Here is a 19,000-nt window from a genome sequence, read left to right as displayed (position 1 = left end):
AACATTTTCAGAGTTCCTGCGGTACTCCAAATCATTCTTGAGTTCAGATATTGGAGGTCTACAGGACCAACAGAGTGATTCATAGGTTTCCAAGCTTGTATGTTAGTTGGTGAAGTGACATCATTGCACCAGTATATACAAAACACAATTTTCCCAGAATATCTACGGTACTCCAAAGCATTATTAAGTTCAAGTATTGGAGGTCTACAAGATCAACAGAGTAATCCATAGGTTCTTGAGCTTGTATGTTAGTTTGAGCCCTATGGGACATCATTACACCGGTATATACAAATCATAAGATTTCCAGAATATCTACGATACCATACATGAGCTATTCCAACTCATAAAAATAGTTGAGACATCGAAGATTTTCATGTTGATCGTTTTGAATATTAGGATCTGTACTCAAGGACAGTTTGGAGTGTCGTACTGCCGCTAACCGCAAGTCGAGCTTATCTGGAAAAACGTGCAAATGAGAAAACTGCCTGCGAAGTTTTTGTAATTTTTCTCCTCAAAAATTGTGTATAAGTAATTTTGATCAGGTCTAAACGTCACACACCAAAGATTGTTTGAATATTTAATGGAGCATAGTGGCTACAAAGTGAAAAACTCACTTGCCGTGTTGGAAATCGCAATGTGACTGACTTGCGATTACTTTTCATCTCAATGAGAAAAGTAACCGCAAGTCAGTCACATTCCGTCGAGCAAAACTCAAATTTGTAAAAAAATATAATGCTCTAATAACAAATATGGTGAAGCATGCAATCTAAACATTTTGAAACTCTTGGATGCTTTGAAAGCCCACATCGCAGATTTTCGTGATATCGTGATGGTATTCCGTTATAGGCAAAATATAAAATCGGTAATGTAGTATCGATATCAAAACAACATTATGAAAGTATTTCATTTCCCGCTTAAAAATGAAGGAAAACATATATGCTACACACTTTGAACAAAAACTTTTCCACAAAGTTTTACTACTAACAAATTTATTAAAATTAATTATTTCAAAATTAAATTAAGGTTAAACTGATAATCGTGAAGGTATTTGGAATTTAAAAAAGCAGTATTCTTTTCCAACAGTCCGGAAGGATTTTTAATCCAAGAAAATTTCTAAGTATTTTTAATCCAAGAATGTTTAGAGGCTCAGGAACCAAGAATGTTTAGGCTTTCCAAGAAATTAAATGTTTTGATAGTTTTATGGTTTTCCTTAAGGTTATTAAACATTTCCAGGAAGTACGCAATGGTTTCTTTTAAAAATATTTCTGGATTCTCAAAAGAATGTTTGAAATTCTATATGACTTTCTGTAGAAAATAAAGATTATTGAAATCTGCTAATATGGTTAATAACAAGTTTATAAAAAGTCTTAGTTATAAATTCTACCAAGTTTAGATAAATTGTTAGAAGTTCATTGTAAAACACAATTCCACATATCTTGTCCGAAATAAGACCCGGAATTTTAGAGCATTCTCGAATCATCATAAGATTTCTAAGTAATTTGTAATTTGATCCATATAAATTACTGAGGATTTCAGAAAGTTAATGATCATTTCTTGATATTAGTATCCTTCTTAAGAATCCCGCTACGTCATGTCTGCTACGTGTCATTTTGTCCCAAGGCCCACCCATATTTTGGCACGTGGACGTGGTTTTTGCTCTCATTGGGAACCTCCTGACAATACAAATAGTAGCAATTTTATTGTAAATGATTCTATTAGCTGATGAATCTATTGATAAAATCATTCTCAGATTTCAAAAATGCGCTCACCGAGCAACCCGCTTGTGATTTTGAAGGATAGCATCGCGACTCATATGAATAACATTCGGAAATAGGTTGATTGCGTCTTATTCTCATCATTTAATTTTATTGGGTAAATGGTAACAAACAACGCGTAAATGTATCAAAGCCCTGAACTAAATCAGTTTAAAATCCAACTAATTATCCAGGAGAGAAATTAGAATGATTTCACAATAGTATTGCTTATTAAGTAAAATGGGAAGTAAACATCACCTTAAAAAAATCTTTATTATCGTAATCCAAAACATATTCGAAAGAACAGTTGCTATATGTAGCGTGCAAGTTTCACCACGTTATATTGTGAAAAAAAAGTGAAACGATGGATAGCATACTTAGTGCAACGTATATTCCTCTATCCATAAATCTTCATTCATCTTCAAATTCATCCTAACTTCCAACCACAACATAAACTTAAATGTGTACACAATTTTCTTCCGCATTTTTCTTTCGAAATGATTTGTTTTTGTATTTGAGAGGTTTTCTGATCACATGTATTGAACAAATATGAACAGTTTGTATAACATTTTACGAAGGGAGTACACTTTTACTCGATGTGACTAACTTGCGGTTACTTTTCAATATGGGACAATTTGACTTGGTATTTTTTTTCCACTTTTCTAGAACAAACATCTCGAGTTGAATAGCATAACGCATAGTACATGTGAAAATAAAGTGATACATGATAATTACTCAAAATTGCCAAAAATTCAGATGTGCTCGACTTGCGCTTAGCGGCAGCGTAGATATTGATCGAATTCTGTGGTGTATCTATAATGGTGTTACGAGGTATCTTGGAGCTATTCCAAGTCATAAAATTAATGAGGACATCGTGGATCTTCATGTTGATCGATTTGAATATTAGGATCTGTACTCAAGGATAGTTTGGAGTGTCGTAGATGTCGAACGAATTTGGTAGTTTGTATGTAATGGTGTAACGAAGTCCCGTGGAGCTTTTCCAACTCATAAAAATAGTTGATGCATCGAAGATCTTCATGTTGATGTATTTGAATATTAAGATTTGAATTCAAGGATGGTTTGGAGTATCATGGATATTGTTAAAAATCTGTTATACCACTGGATAGGCGCAGGATTTCATCGTTAAGCGTTTCAATTATAATTATTCAACAAGAATATGGTAAAGTATGGTGTTGATTCCTAAGAACATCAAAATTACAACTCAAGGATAGTTTGGATGCTCTAGATCATCGTTTAGCCCATAACCTGACCTGTGCAATTTTGAACATTTTTGTTGAAGAAAGCAAGGCTCTGTCTCTCAAAACTGATTTTTGACAGCTGGTTTTCGTCTTGGGTCATATATGACCCATCCGTATTGAATCGGTTAAACGATCAATATTTGAAGCGCTACAACATTTTTTGTAGACGTTCCAGCTTCTTCAGTAAAGTCTTTCGGCATCTTTCAGACTACATATATGCTAACGTATTGAGTCACATGATTGACGATAAATTGAAGTCGCTAAGAGCGAAAATGTAAAAAAGTACGCTTTCTCATACTAATCTCCATACAAATTTAAGGCACCATATTTTGCACAGTTGATTGGGATCCCAAAACGCTTCAGAAAAACCTTGATCTCACTTGATTACCGAGAGAATGTCAAATATATATATATATATATATATATATATATATATATATATATATATATATATATATATATATATATATATATATATATATATATATATATATATATATATGTATATATATATATATATATATATGTATATATATATATATATATATATATATATATATATATATATATATATATATATATATATATATATATATATATATATATATATATATATATATATATATATATATATATATATATATATATATATATATATATATATATATATATATATTAGGTGGCTCAAATTAGTATGGGAAAATCAAATCGGTCAACGTTTGGGCAGTGCTAAACTCGTTGGAAGTTTATATGGGGAAATGTATGCAGAAACATCCAAAAACAGTGATTTTCAGTTGGACGACACAATTTACGATCAAGAAGCACGAAACTCATTCAGATCTTGAAGAATTTAATACAGAATGTTATTCAGAAAACCGCGAGAAGATTAGAGTTTGCTCAGCTATGTTATTAGCATTTCTCTGAAGTGGGGTTTCAGCAAATTCCGTTTCTTTTACCTTTGAGAAGAAATAAATTCACCCCTTCAACACTCCAGTAAAATACTAATATCTTTGTCTAATAAACTCTAATCTTCTCGCGGTTTTCAGCATAACATTCTGTATTTAATTCTACAAGAACTGAATGAGTATTATGGTTCTTGATCGTAAATTGTGCCGTCCAACTGCAAATCATTGTTTATGGATGTTTCTGCATACATTTTCCCATATAAACTTCCAACGAGTTTAGCACCGCCCAAACGTTGACCGATTGGGCTGAAATTTTGTCCAGAGCATCAGGGCATCAAATAGAACCGAATGAGAGGGCGGCCCATCAAAAAATTTGAAAAAGTGTTTTTTGAGCCACCCTAATATATATATATGGATTTTGTTTTTACGCGATTTACATTTTCTCAATTTTCCACTCATCCTAAATGTTTAACGTATATTAATTATCATGTGATTTTTGTTTGATTTATTCTGGATTTTTTGAAACATGTTGCGAAGAGTTTAGTGGCAAATTGAAGTCACACGATCAAAAATACGAGCGAAAAAAAATCGTGTAAAAACAAAATCCTGTGTATATATATATATATTTTCCGATGAGTTTTCATTATTTCATTTCTAGAGGAATTTGTTCTCAAAGAAATGTATGAAGAGTTCTTGTAGGAATTTCTGGGGACTATTCGTAAAAAATCTAAATAAGTTTCTGAAAGAAAATCATGGAGGAAATTTCGTAACAGCTCCTTTGGAATTTCTGGACTCCACAGAAATTTTTAAAAAGAATTCGGAGGAATTGCTTCAGGAACTTGAAGAAACTCCATGAGTAATTTTAGTGAAGTTATGTAGGAATTCAGAGAAGACATCTTGGAGGAACTTTCCGCGGAATTCCTAGAGAAACTTTCCAACTAATTTCAAGTGAAACCTACGGAAACATTTCTGGAAAAAACATTCAGATGAATTCCTGGAGGAGCTTCCGGAGGAATTCCTGGAGGAGCTTTCGGAGGAACTTCAGGAGGAATTCCTGTTGGAGGAACTTCCGGAGGAATTCCTGTTGGAGGAACTTGCGGACGAATTTGCTGAAGCAACTTTTGGAGGAATTGGCTAGAGGAACTTTTGGAGGAATTTGCTGGAGGAACTTTTGGAGGAATTTGCTGGAGTTCCTGAGGAACTTTCGGAGGAGCTCCTGAAGGAATTTCCTGAGGAACTCCTGAAGGAACTTCTGAAGGATTTTTTTGATGAACTTTCCATGGAATTCGTTGAGGAACTTACGAAAAAACTCCGGACAATTTTTGACTTTTGAAATCAGTTACGCCGACCCACACCGCCGCCCTCCAGAACAATTTTGCGATCACATTGGATTTCCTTATAAATCACCTCATTATTGTATTTTAATGATTTTTTTTTCAACCCTATCAGATTCACCAACTCTTTGTATATAAACACTGCTAATCCCAAGTTGAAGCGAATCTTGCAGATCAGTCAACCCGTTTGTGAGTTATATTGCCTCAAAGGAAATGCAAACTCATTTTTATATCTATATATATAAAAATCAATCTATGTATGTATGTTCGCTAACTACTTCTGAACCACTTGGCCGAATTCAACCAAATTTGGTACACACGTTCTCTATCCTCAGGGGAAGTTGACAAAGGGGGTGGGAGGGTCATTTAGAAAAGGGGGAGGGGTTTTGTTTAGAAAACGAACAATTATGTGTAACTTGCATCTCCTAGGGCCGATTTCAATCAAATTTTGTACACATATTCAATATAAGGAGACAACCATATGAGAGTGTAATCTTTGAAAGGGGGGAGGGGTCTGGAGGGAGGGGTATGGTTCAGAAAACGGGTAATTCAGAGTAAATTCTGAACCCCTGCACCGATTTCAACCAAATTTGATACAAACATTCTCTACCCTAAACAAAAGATAACAAAGCGGGTGGGGCGGTCATTGTAAAAAAGGGGGGGGTATGGGGGGAGGGGTTGTCTTTATAAAACGAGCAATTCAGTGTAACTCCCAACCCCCAGTACCCATATCAACCAAATTTTGAACCCATATTCAATAAGAGTATTCGATCATATGGAAGTGTAATTTGGTAAAGAGGGAGGGGCTGGGGGAGGGTATTGTTCAGAAAACAAGCAATTCAGTGTATCTTTTGAACCCCTGGACCGATTTCATCCAAATTTGGAACACACATTCTCTATCCTAAGGAGAAAATAACAAAGGGTGGTATGATCATTGGGAAAAAGGGATGGTAAGGGGGAAGGGTTGTATTTAGAAAAAGAGCAATTCAGTGTAACACCTAACTCCCAGGACCGATTTCAACCAAAATTGGTGTACATTTTCTATCCCAAGGAGAAGATAACAAAGGAGGTGGGAGGGTCATTGGGGAAAAAGGGAAGTTATGGGGAAGGGGTTGTCTTTAAAAAAATGAGCAATTCAGTGTAACTCCCAGGATAAATTACAACCAGATTTGGTACACTTATTCTCTATTTTTGGAAGATGTTTATTGAAAAGGTAGAAGGGCCAAACAAATATATAAAAATAGATTGATACAAAGGAACAATTCTATGAGCGGTAGATCTACCTCTGTGGGTTTTGTGCTACAGCATTGGACATTTTAATTGAATAATTTACTTTTCAGTCCCTAGCAAAGCCGAATACATATAGCTATTAGCTATCTATATATCTCGGATACTTATTCAACGTATGTGACGTATGTGATTTTGTAAACAAAAATTTAAACGTTGATTTCTGCAATCTGATAGCACTCCCACGCAAACCATCGCCACATACAGGTAGGGGAGGTTTCGGCTACATGTTCGTTGTGTTGGTTTGCGTAGGAGTGCCATCATATTTGACAAATCGACGTATGCATCTTTGTTTACAAAATCACATACGTCCTTTTGAATAAGTACCCGAGATATATAAAACTCAATGTTTGTATGTTTGTGTGTATGCTCCAGCCTAACTTCTGAACCCATTATTGTATTGTTTAGTTATCGATCAATTTAACCATTTATCGAAATTATGGTTGCCCAGTGACAAGCAATGATTAATGTGTTTCCTTCTGGATGGTGAATGTGATCCCTTCTTTAAAAATAGACGTTTGCCCGGAATAAGGCATCGGTGGATGTTTTTCCTTCTTTAGAAATAAACGTTTGCCCGGAATATGGCGATTATGGGTTTGCTCCCTTCTTCAAAACCAGTCAATGTTTTCAAATGAAATCTGCCTTCTTCTGATCAAATGATGAAGTATCGATAAGAAAACGCAATTATCCTGTTGACCAATTGGTTTATTCATTTTCCGATTGTGAAAAAAAAACTGCGAATCAAACTGGCAATTCCGAGCAAGGCCGGGTACATAAAGCTAGTCTATAAATAAAAAAGACTATTGTTAACTCGGCAGATATTGTCTTTCATAGTAGGCGATTATGCGTTTTTTGAACTACCGATGCAAAACTCCCATCTTCTTATCTTCTCATAGGCATTACATCCCCCACTGGAACATTGCCACCTCGCAGGTTTATTCCCTGGTGTGAGTTTCAATTCAATTTTAGCCGAGATTTGTCTGAGGTACAGTTGCAGTGCCCAATAAAACTTACAATTAGGTGTTCCGGGCATATCGATCCGGATTGGACTTGGCAATATTTCAAGCATTTATCAGCCAAATTTACATGTTCATATACCCAAAACAATCGTCAGTTCATAAATTTTTGATTGATGGTTGACCACACCTACATTCTGTAATCGACAGTGGATGTATCGACAGTTTGCCACTTTTATATGGGCGAAAATAGCATTTTTTTTTTTCTCGAAAATGTGGTAAAACTATTTTTTAAGTCCTCTAAATTATTCTGTATTTCAGAAGTCCCTCAAATCATTATGTAGTTTGATACTATTTTTCTATTTGGTCAACTAGGCTCGGTTGAAAATTTATAGCACCGCACCATGTATATACCGTCTTTTCGGGGCTATGAATATGATTTCTAATTTAGACATGATCAAGTACGATGATTCGAGCCCTTCACATCGTTCTGGGCTTCGAACTAATTGTTCTACCAAGTGAACTAGACTCGGTGAAAATTGAAAGCAAATCATCATAACCATACAGACCCTCAGAGGACCCTTATTATTCGGTTTCGACATATGTACCCAAATCGTAAATCATACGCATATGGCCTCTAAAGGCCTGTATTGTATGGTAATGATGGGTTATTATTGATTTTGTACCGTGCGTGATTTGGAGAACATAAAACATCTGCAGGACTATTGGCTGCATAACGTTTTCCATCATATATAAAAAAGTTTCAGCATATTTTTCAGAAAAAAAGCAATAAAATCGTAGTTGCACGGTTTTATTGTGCAATTCCGTCTATTTAAAAGGGTCAAATTTCGATTCATCTACCGTCGATTACAGAGTGTAGATGCCGATCATTAATCTGAGGTCAGTTTCGAGAAATTGATGAGCTTACGATTATTTTGGGTTTATTAACATGTAAATTTGGCTGAGAAATACCAGAGATATTGCTATGTCAAATTCCAGTTTATATGACCTGAACATCCTAAGAGTGAGTTTTTGGGCACTGTAGAGAAGTTAATCTTCATATAATAATTTAAATAAACATTTCAATTCAGGCAAAATACATTTTTAAGAAGGTTGAGTTGACCCGAAACTTAAGACCGCTTCGCCATATAGTGGGTGAACTCAAACTTTTGGTCGATGCCAGTAAAGACTTTGATTTTTAAAAATAAAATAAAAATTTTCAAATTCATTATTTCAAAACAAAAATAATATATTATAAAGTTAAATTTTGAACTTCTTAGACTCATGAATTTCCTTTCTGCTTTTCAGTGTCCACGGATGACGATCACCATCGGAGGAATCTGAGCATCATCGATCTCGACATACACCAACCTTCGAAGAATGAAACATCCACACCGCAACTTACTATGGAATTGCACACCGACAAGGATCTTCTAGCCGCCACCTCGATCAAGTACACTCCAATTCTATTCTACAACCGGCTCCTGCTGCTATTGCTGCTCCAGCTGGATCTTCCGGCGATATTCGTCTAACGACGGGAACAGGTAGCTGATGCTTTGTTGCTAATTACGTCGCACTACTGGGGCGGCCTAATCTATATGGATACGCAACTTCGCCACGCACGCTTCCATCATCTGGCGTAGGGCGATCAGCAGGGCATAACAAATCAAGTGTTGGGAAAATCGATCGCAGTTGGTCGGCCGGGATCGGACCGGACGGGCAGGCGGGCGTTCGTTTAGTGCATGAACAGTGGGTGGATGGGTGGTTGTACAAAATAGTTCACATACACATCCGTTCATTCATTGCATTCATCGTAATACAGTGATTCGATCTATTCGACGTTGTGCGTTCTCAGATGTGCACAAATAAATATTCCGAAGAAGCAAAACCGCAGTCATACAAGAATATTCGAATCGATTCACCGGACAATCATATTGCGGCAACAGGAAGAGTTAGACCGGGTGATGAATGGGCAAATGAGATGATAGGAATTAATTGAAATAGTTTTTTTTATGTGATAAGTGGACCTGAGAGTGCTCCTCTATTGGTCAAGTGATATTCCTCGGTTCGGGACGCGATTAGCTTAAGGGAAAACATGGAATATAAATATGGTCAATCGTTGCTCGTCAGTTGAGTTTCGGGATAACTCTTACATTACGCCAACGGCTTGCCGCGAGTGCGCAAGTGTCTCGACAAACAGATGATCAATAAAGTTCGTTAGTGAATAAGAGAATTTTGCGGATAATTTTTGAAACATACGAAGTTGCGATCAGTTCATCCGTACAAGTGCCAAAAGTGAATGTTGGTTTCCCAGTTACAACAATAATTTATGAGACGACAATTTCATCCCTTGTATGAAATCGAACATTCCAGCGTGAGGTAGAAGAATCTAAGCTCTGTGTACGCAGCAGGATGACCCCAAAGGAATGGTTGGCACTTTTTGCCTTGTATGCAGCTTATCTGTTCTTCGGTGCAACAGTATTCTATCATAATGAACACGCGCTGGAGACGGAGCGGCGAGCCGAGGAGCTGGCTGAGCGAATCGAAATGAATGGTAAGGATCAGCACTCATGGGTTTTCCATTTTCCGTATATTTTATTCTACGTACAGTTGTGGTTTTATGAATATCCAAAATATGTAAACAAAAACTTTGCATGATTTCAAACTATGATATTGAAATCTGTTTTAAGCTTGTAATTGAGCAATAGACCAGTCTACATTAATTCTTGGATATGCCTTCAAAGCAAGTTCAAAGCAGCAAAAAACCGCTGTTATATAGGGAGTTATTGTTTTGAAGAAAAAGAGATATTGTTCAAATAGTAGATTTAAAAACCCTGTTCAATCCACCTGGCGGTGTTAATGCTTTTCTCGTAAGATATAAAAAGTAAAATGTATACAAGAACCGTCTAAAATAGCACTGTTTGGAGGGCTTATTATTCATATTTGATTACTGGGGCCACTTTTTACTTTTTTTACGTAGGTCGTTTTTACGCGACTTATTCACTGGTTATATGTTTGTGTCCACATTGAATCTAACTCCAATCGAGGAATGAAACACAGTACTTCGACAATCTCAGCTACCTCACAAAAAAAAATCGGCCAAAGACGGGTGTTGAACCTGGACCACCCTACCAGTCAAAACAAGATTGTATATGATGTCATATACGACTTGGTGTAGACTGGGCTGTCACTCAAGAAAAATCGTACATTAAATGTAGGTGTCAACCCACATGGATTTTTGCAATGGGATTTTCCCAATGAATAGTATGTGTGAAATCAATCAATCTTCTCCTATGTTCATTTTCATCAAATTAATTTGGGAAAATACGGAATTCATAAAGTTGGCAGATCCTTCTGAAAGTATTCACCAATCATATATATTCAATAAATAGATTTAATCGCTGATTTTTTCTATTTTTTCTTTTCTTTTCATTATTTCTTTGCATTTTCTGTTGAAAAATGGAGGAAAATAAATAATGTAAGTTAAATAAATAAATAGAAAAAGCATATTTTATTCTCAGGTAACAAAATAATAGAATGATCATACTCTAGTTTATCTAGCAATTTGAGCTCCTCGAACAATTAAACCGTCCTATCACAAGCGATGATGGTATGAAATGGAACGTGGAGAGCTGAATACAGAGATACTCCGCTTGAAAACAAAGAATAAATTCGCTCTCCGCGAAATATGATCATCACAATCACAAAACGTTTAGTTACCAGCAGGTTTCGACGTTTCACTTTACTCTTTGGACGCTCATGATATGGCAATTTTTTCCCGAAGTACGAGATCCTGACGATGGACTCCTGCGTTATGAAAATCTGGGTTTTCCTATATGTACAGTTGGATTCCACTTGCAAATGTGCTTCAGTTGTTGCGTAGGTTCGGCTATCACCTATAGCTTTTCGGCGTATTTGAATCCCGGTTCCTGTCTATAAATGAATCAAGTGCTGCACATTTTAAGTTTCAAACTGTTCATCACCATTGTTTATATCAAAACTACTTACCGATTCAGCATAAATAGAGCAATTCGAGCAGAAAACATCACTATCCAAATTCTAGCTGTTGCCATTATTTCGGATCGTGGCCTCTTTGATTTGATGAACAGATATGTTGGTAGATGAATTCTTGAAAAAACTTCCAAGAACATTTATTCTAAGCCTTGGTCAGATACAACGCAAGAATGATGGTTATTAGAATCACATGGAATTAATGAGAATTGATATTTCAGAAAAGTATGAGTACTTGCACATACAATCAATTGGTCAATTTTCTTGATCGGTTTGCATACGAGATTTGATACAAAACGCTTAATACAAAGAATGTCACACAAAATCTAGAAGTATATTTGAAAAATCGAATAGGTATTTGTTTAAAGAGTCCATTGAAAATTCTTTCGTGGAATAATTTATGAAATTCCCTCTTTGGATATTCTCCTCGGTATTCAATCGGAAAACCAGCAGAAATTTCTCTACTGGATAAATTTTGAAAAGAATTTCTAAAGGAGCCCTCAAAGGAATTCCCAAATTAAATGACTGAGGGATTCCTAAAAGAACTTCTGATGAAATTCCCGAAGAACGCTTAGAAGAAATTTCTTCCAAGAGTCTTCGAAGGCATTTCTTGGAAGAAGAATGAAATAATTGGAAGAGTTCCTAAAATATATTCCCAAGAAATTCCCAAAACAATTTTCGAAGAAATTTCTAAAGGAAAAGAACTCGTAGACAATTTTTTTCTTAGAACTCCTTTTAGTATTTTTTTTTGAAGGAAAATCTGGATTTATTTCCAAAGTAATTTCGGGAGCATTTCCTGAAGAAATCCCTGCAGGACATTCCAAAAGAGTTCATGGAAGAATATCCGAAGAAATAGTTGCAGAAATTTAAGAGTGCCGAAAATTCCTTTAGGATTTAGGATGTTCCGTTCGGAAATTCCTCTACGAATTCTTTCAGAGGAAGGTTTGAATACAGACAGGGTGTAAAATGAAAATTTCAAAATATGAAACCGTCACGAAATTTCAAACGCTAATAGCTCCTTTATCTTTCGGTGGATTTCCGAGAATTTCTCAACAATCGACTCGGAAACTCTCCAGCTATTTTCCAATAATATTGAAGCTATTGGCTATCAACGTTAAACCATTTTAAAATTTGGGGTAAGACGGTATAATTTGCCCCCCTAAAGGCAACTCCTAGATAACTTTTTACTTTTCAACACAATTTGTGCAAACTTTGTGTTATTTGGTAGTCCAGGAAGTCGCAAATGCATTGCCCGTGAGTAGTGAAAAAAATGATTTCTAAGAGTGCCTGGGTAATACGCCCTACCTTAACCAATGACGTTTCATAGCCCTTCATTAGTATTTTATCAATCCCATAATAAAAAGGTTACAAATCCTTATGTGCTTGACATTAAAAACCAACATAAGTCCATTTAAGCAGGTTTGAATCACATTTCAATAGTTTCCATATAATTTGGAAGCAACTAAGCTCGCCGCGCATGTGGCCAGTTGGTAAGGGCATATCGTCCTGCCTACACTGGGGCGTTGTGACCAGTGAAACATATTTTTAAAAAACGTTACATTTTTGAAGATCGAAGCAATTTTATATCATATTAACCACTGCGAAAAGTTATTTTGTTACCCAACTGAGTGTTCCAGTGCATGTTTTGCGGATAGTATGCTATCGTCGCTCCAGAATGTTGAAAGTTATATCGAAACTGTAACTTTTTGTATTTTGCTATTATTTTTATTATGTAATACAAAAATACTTTCACATTCACATAGTATGATGGTTTTACAAATATTATAAGGTTCCAACTGATTTTGACCCTCAATTAGTTATAGTTTTCTAGAAATCAGGGGGAGAGCGTTTTGGCCAGGTGGGGCGCATTATACCGTCTTACCCTAATTCTTTACAAACCCAGTACAAAGTTCGAGTGCAGTTGGTTATCGCGCTCTACTTTGTGCAGAACAATAGAACTAGAGCATTGACCGCGGTCGGGTTTAGTGTTGTGAAATGTTTAAAAAATTGCTAAATATGCGCATTAGAGTGGGGCGCAGTTGTTTGAAAAAATGCAAACTTCGTCCGATCAAATGAGATCAAGGTTTTTCTGAATCGTTTTGGGACCCCAATTATCTGTGCAAAATATGGGCTTGATTGGTTGCACCTCGCATGCCGCATCGCGTTTGAAAATTTATATGAAGATTAGTATGGGAAAACATACTTTTTTACATTTTTGCTCTTAGCGGTTTCAATTTATCGTCAATCACGTGACTCAATACGTTAGCATATAGTCTGATGCCGAAAGCCTTTGCCAAAGAAGGTACGTAGCTGGAAGGTCTACAAAAAATGTTCTTACGTTTCAAAAATTGATTGTTCAAACCATATGCAAGAAACCAATGTTTCTGACAGCACTACCAGACAACCTATGGTTATCGAGGGCAAAACCCATCTTCCTGGCCGGAATTTTTTCTTTGTGAAATGATTCCGGATAACCCCCATTAGCCTATAAGATCAAATATTTTCAAATAACATTCAGTTAAATTATTGGTCTACGTAGTTCGGCAGTGCTGTCAGAATAAACGATTTTTTGCATATGGTTTGAACACTCAATCTTCGAATCGAAGCGTTATAACTTTTTTCGTGGACGTTCCAGCAACGTGCCTTCTTCAGTAAAGTTTTTCGGTAACTTGTGGGTTAAACTTTAACGCAATGTGCCACTTGGTTTATGATGAATTGAAACCTCTAGTAGTAGAAATGCAAAAATATACGTTCTCTCATACTAATTTCCATACAAACTTCAAACGCGATGAAAGCGAAGAAGCAACCAATTGGTCCCAAATTCTGCACAGTTGTTCAGGACCCAGAATGGCTTCGAAAAACCATTGATTTGAAAAAAGATCATGGCGCCCCACTCTAATGCGCATGTTCATGCACGCTAAGATCATCATTTTATTATAATGTGCAATGCCTTGTAAATAATGCGCTTATGTCCATGTAAATGTACATGCTCGAGCTGCTGGACAATGCACTAGTGTAGAGGTGCTGCTAACGCTGGGTCGGAGAGTCGCTTAGACGGTAGATATCTCAGCTCGGTGCAGGTACCAATACATTAATCATTAAGCACCTCCGGATTGGCAGATGTGTGATACCTTCTTTTGCAGGGCAAGGAGAGTTCCACAATACGTGAGGGCTGTCGAAACGTGCATATGCGGTTCAATTCTTGAAGTCTTTTGTGAAATATTTGGAAGGAAACTGGAATTGAATGAATTAGTATTACTTAATAAATTTCGAAAGTCTGCAGTTAATGACATTGTCTGAACCAAATTACCTGAATTACCTGAGAGTCTTCCGGAAGAACTTCCTGAGGAACTTCCGAAGGAATTCCTGGAGAAACTTCCAAACAAATTCTTGAAGAAATTTCTTGAAAAATTTTTATGGAACTTTTGTAGGAATTCCGGGAAGAATTCTTGAAGGAACTTTCCAAGGAATTCTAGGAGGAACTTCCCAACTAATTTATGGTGGAACCTTCAAAAGAATTTCTTCCGAAAGGAACTTCCGAAGAAATTCTCGAAGAAACTTGGAAAGCTGGAGGAATTTGGATGGAATGTGTTAGGAATTAGGAATTGGGGCCCTCCTTAGGCGTGCTGTAAGACGCGCGGCTACAAAGCAAGACCATGCTGAGGGTGGCTGGGTTCGATTCCCGGTGCCGGTCTAGGCAATTTTCGGATAGTAAATTGTCTCGACTTCCCTGGGCATAAAAGTATCATCGTGTTAGCCTCATGATATACGAATGCAAAAATGGTAACCTGGCTTAGAAACCTCGCAGTTAATAACTGTGGAAGTGTTTAATGAACACTAAGCTGCGAGTCGGCTCTGTCCCAGTGTGGGGATGTAATGCCAATAAGAAGAAGAAGAAGAAGAAGAAGAAGAAGTGTTAGGAATTCCGGGAAGAATTCTTGGAAATACTTTTCGCCAAATCCTGGTGAAGCTTCCCGAAAAATTCCTTCTGCTTCTGAAGAAACTCCGGAGAAATTTAGGTGCTCGAAGCGCAGAACAGAACACAATTGCGTGGCAAAAACAGAAAGTTGTCATCGGTAGCGGATTACAAGCACGCACGGCGTCACTAAGAGGGACACATTACCTGTTGGGCACACGAAGGGAACCCCATTATCAAGAACAAACTAATCTGCTTAACAGCTTATGGGCCCAGAAACGGTTCCGTTCTACATCTTGGTGGGATCAATTGGCCGTTGATGTTATCGTACTTCAGCTTCTGCTTTCCAACTTAGTATTCTATTAGCATTTCCTCAGCTATTAATTAAATGCTTTTCTATGCCGCCATTGCATGAAATTGTAGCTTGTGTGGCAAGTACAATGGATACACTATGTCCCGGCACCCCCACAGTATAACGTTCATATACTACGTTATTGCGGAGCTCTGGCGAGGCGGACCTATTTTCTCGCACCACTCGTGGGACCAAAATGTCGACCAAAACCAAAAAACATGATTGAGTGGAGAGGGAGAAGCGTCTGACGAAAATGTGGATCCCTTCACCAGACGAAGTATCCTTAACTGGCCGCCCCACCGATCACCAGATGCTGGCAATACAGAAAAGCGTGGCAAGCATGAATTAGTATTACTTAATGAATTTCGAAAGTCTGCAGTTAATGACATTGTCTGAACCAAATTACCTGAATTACCGTGGCAGGAGATCAAGATGGACGGAGCTACCCTGACCAGTCACAAGGAGAGCGGATGCTAGAAAATGGAGGTGATTACAGACGAAACGGACGTGATCATGTCCTTTCTGGACAACGGCGGGAAGTACACAAGGATGTTATCGATCATTTAGTAATCTGCCTTTGATCATTTAGTAGTTTGGCAATAACTCATTCCAGAGGCTAAATTTCAAAATGTGTTGTATGGTGGACTTCTAGTGCAGAGGTAAATCTACAACTCTGCCTAACAATTCATTGTTTGAATTTTACTAATAACGGAGTTATAGCGCTAGTAGTAGTAGCTTATACTAGATGATTGCATATTTTGTTATCATTTAGTATAAGTATGTTAAGGAGAGTTGTAGCAAAACCTTCGCACTAAAAGTCCACCATGCAACACATTTTGAAATTTAGCCTCTGGAATGAGTTATTGATAAACTACTAAATGATCGAACGCAGAATACTAAATGATCGATAACATCCTTGGAAGTACAACAAGGACTTTAAGAAGTCTGTGCTACGGAATGACGGAAACCAGTCCCTCCTTCTACGAAGACTACCGAAGTTCGCTGGGAGGAAGTCCTGCCCTGTAGGGAAGTTGTGAACCTGAAAAAGGCTAAGAAGGCGCAAAAAGTGGCAGAGGAGGCGAAAGCGCCATTGGCCAAGAAGGGGAGTGCCTGTAGAGGAAAGGGTACACCTTCCAATGGTCATGGAAGGAAGGACAAAGGCTGATGGTAAGAGCTATTCAGACGCTCTGCAGGCTTTGCAGGAGATAAAAAGCTCACAGGCATAGGGGATGATGTCAACTGCATCCATAGAACGCAGAAGAGCGAGATGATCCTCGTTCTGAAGCGGGATTCTGCGCTGATCAACTGCGTTCACAGAAGAGGTGCTGGGTGATGCGTTTTATGTGAGAGCCATATGCCCAGAAGACTACTGGTAGCTGCACTGAGAGATCAGTGTGGCGTTGAAATCCAGGATACCGCGATTCGGTTGCGGAAAGGTTATACTGAAACGCAGGTTGCCTCATTCCAGGTACCTCTGGCTGACGCCAAGAAGGTGCTGGATAAGGCCAAGTTGAAGGTGGGTTGGTCGGTATGCTCGGTGAGCGCTTCAAGTGCGGACTTAAGTCATATGACTGCAAAGGTCCTAATCGGAGTCGGCTTTGCGTAGGTGTGGAGCTGAAGGTCACAAGGCTCACACTTCAGACCGCACTGAAGTGTTTGATCTGTGGTCCTGGCACAGACAAAAAATACCCATCCGGTGGGCAGGCCTGTCCGGCCCCCAGACGAGCTCGGTCATGCAAGTAGCTGCTACAACAGTCGGTGCACGAGAATACGACTGATGTTGCCATGCTGTCCGACCCATACCGTATGGGTTGCGGATAAGTCCGGAATAGTGACCATCTGGACTTGCGAGAGGTACCCCATCCTGATGATGAGGGTTTTGTTATAGCAAAGGTAAACGGAGTTTACTTTTGCAGCTGCTATTGTCCTCCAAGATGGAGCATAGAGCAGTATACTAGGGTGTTAGATAATCTTGTAGCGAGACTAACTGGTCTTAAACCATTAGTTGTAGCAGGTGACTTCAACGCGTGGGCAGTGGATTGGGCCTCTCGGTTCACTAACGCTAGAGGTCATATCCTGCTAGAGTCTCTAGCGATACTGAACGTAGTCTTGCTGAACGAGGGCCAAGCGTCAACGTTCAGAGGACCGAATGGCGAGTCATGCATCGATGTGACCTTCTGCAGCGCGGGATGGACGGTGGAGCCTGAATGGAGGGTTCACAAAGGGTCACTGCTAGTGACCATCAGGAAGTACGTTTTATGGTCAGCTATACCCACAACAGAACCAATAGGCGGATCAGTAAAGCAAATCTAGGATGGCGTACCTCGCAGTTCGAACCAGAACTGCTGGAAAGATCACTACGGTGGGAAAATCGGATTCTAGGCCTTAGTGATGATGAGTTATCCAATGTTCTAACCCGAGCATGGTGGGCCCTCCTTAGCCGTGCGGTAAGACGCGCGACTACAAAGCAAGACCATGCCGGGTGGTTGAGCTCAGAGCGTTAATGAATAAAGCTTCCAATGAATGATTAAATTGGCTATGATTAAATCATTCAACCTATGATTAAAGATTATGATTAATGATTTATTCATTTTTGACAATGATTAATGATTATGATTAACGATTAAAATATTTTTTTCACAATGATTAACGATTATGATTAATGAATAAAACGTTTGGAGTATGATTAACGATTACTGATCGTGATTAAATGTTGACACAACATGTGTATGATTAATGATTAACGATCGATATGATTAATGATTAATTATTATGAATAATTGAATTGAATGATTTACATAATGATCAATAGTCATGTAACCTTTCTTCCAAATTGGGTTATTGAAAGGTATAAAAATTATATGATTATGATTAAAGATTAATGAATAAAAGCGATGTATGCCATGATTAAAATTGATGATTAATGAATAAACTCTAAACAATTATGAATATGATTAGTGATTAATGATTGAATGTAAAAATCTATGATTAACGATTAGTGATTAATGATTAAATCATATTTTTTGTATGATTATGATTAATGAATAATGATTAAATAACCCATTATTCATTAATCATGATTAAATCTATGATTAATCACTAATGCTCTGGTTGAGCTCGATTCCCGGCGCCGGTCTAGACAATTATCGGTTTGGAAATTGCCTCGACTTCCCTTGGCATAAAAGTATCATCGTGTTAGCCTCATGATATACGAATGCAAAAATGG

General features: G+C 37.6%; 2 protein-coding genes across 2 annotated transcripts in view; both read left to right on the top strand.

The window, feature by feature from the left end:
- Positions 1–9,027, top strand: part of LOC134221554 (uncharacterized protein K02A2.6-like) — a 102,330-nt gene extending 93,303 nt beyond the window's left edge. Inside the window, exon 3 of the mRNA XM_062700747.1 lies at positions 8,804–9,027. Within this exon, the coding sequence (XP_062556731.1) occupies positions 8,804–9,027 (224 nt within the window). The remainder of the gene's footprint in view (positions 1–8,803) is intronic.
- The window catches only part of LOC134226609 (open rectifier potassium channel protein 1), a 99,137-nt gene that overhangs the window by 41,235 nt on the left and 38,902 nt on the right, over positions 1–19,000 (top strand). Inside the window, exon 2 of the mRNA XM_062707485.1 lies at positions 8,804–10,049. Coding sequence (XP_062563469.1) covers positions 9,908–10,049 — 142 coding nt within the window. The 5' untranslated portion in view covers positions 8,804–9,907. The remainder of the gene's footprint in view (positions 1–8,803; positions 10,050–19,000) is intronic.

The sequence above is a fragment of the Armigeres subalbatus genome, chromosome 3 (genome assembly GCF_024139115.2).
Source record: "Armigeres subalbatus isolate Guangzhou_Male chromosome 3, GZ_Asu_2, whole genome shotgun sequence".
NCBI lineage: Eukaryota > Metazoa > Arthropoda > Insecta > Diptera > Culicidae > Armigeres > Armigeres subalbatus.
The sequence above is the reverse complement of the archived record's forward strand: the minus strand, read 5'-3'. Positions and strand labels throughout refer to the sequence as shown.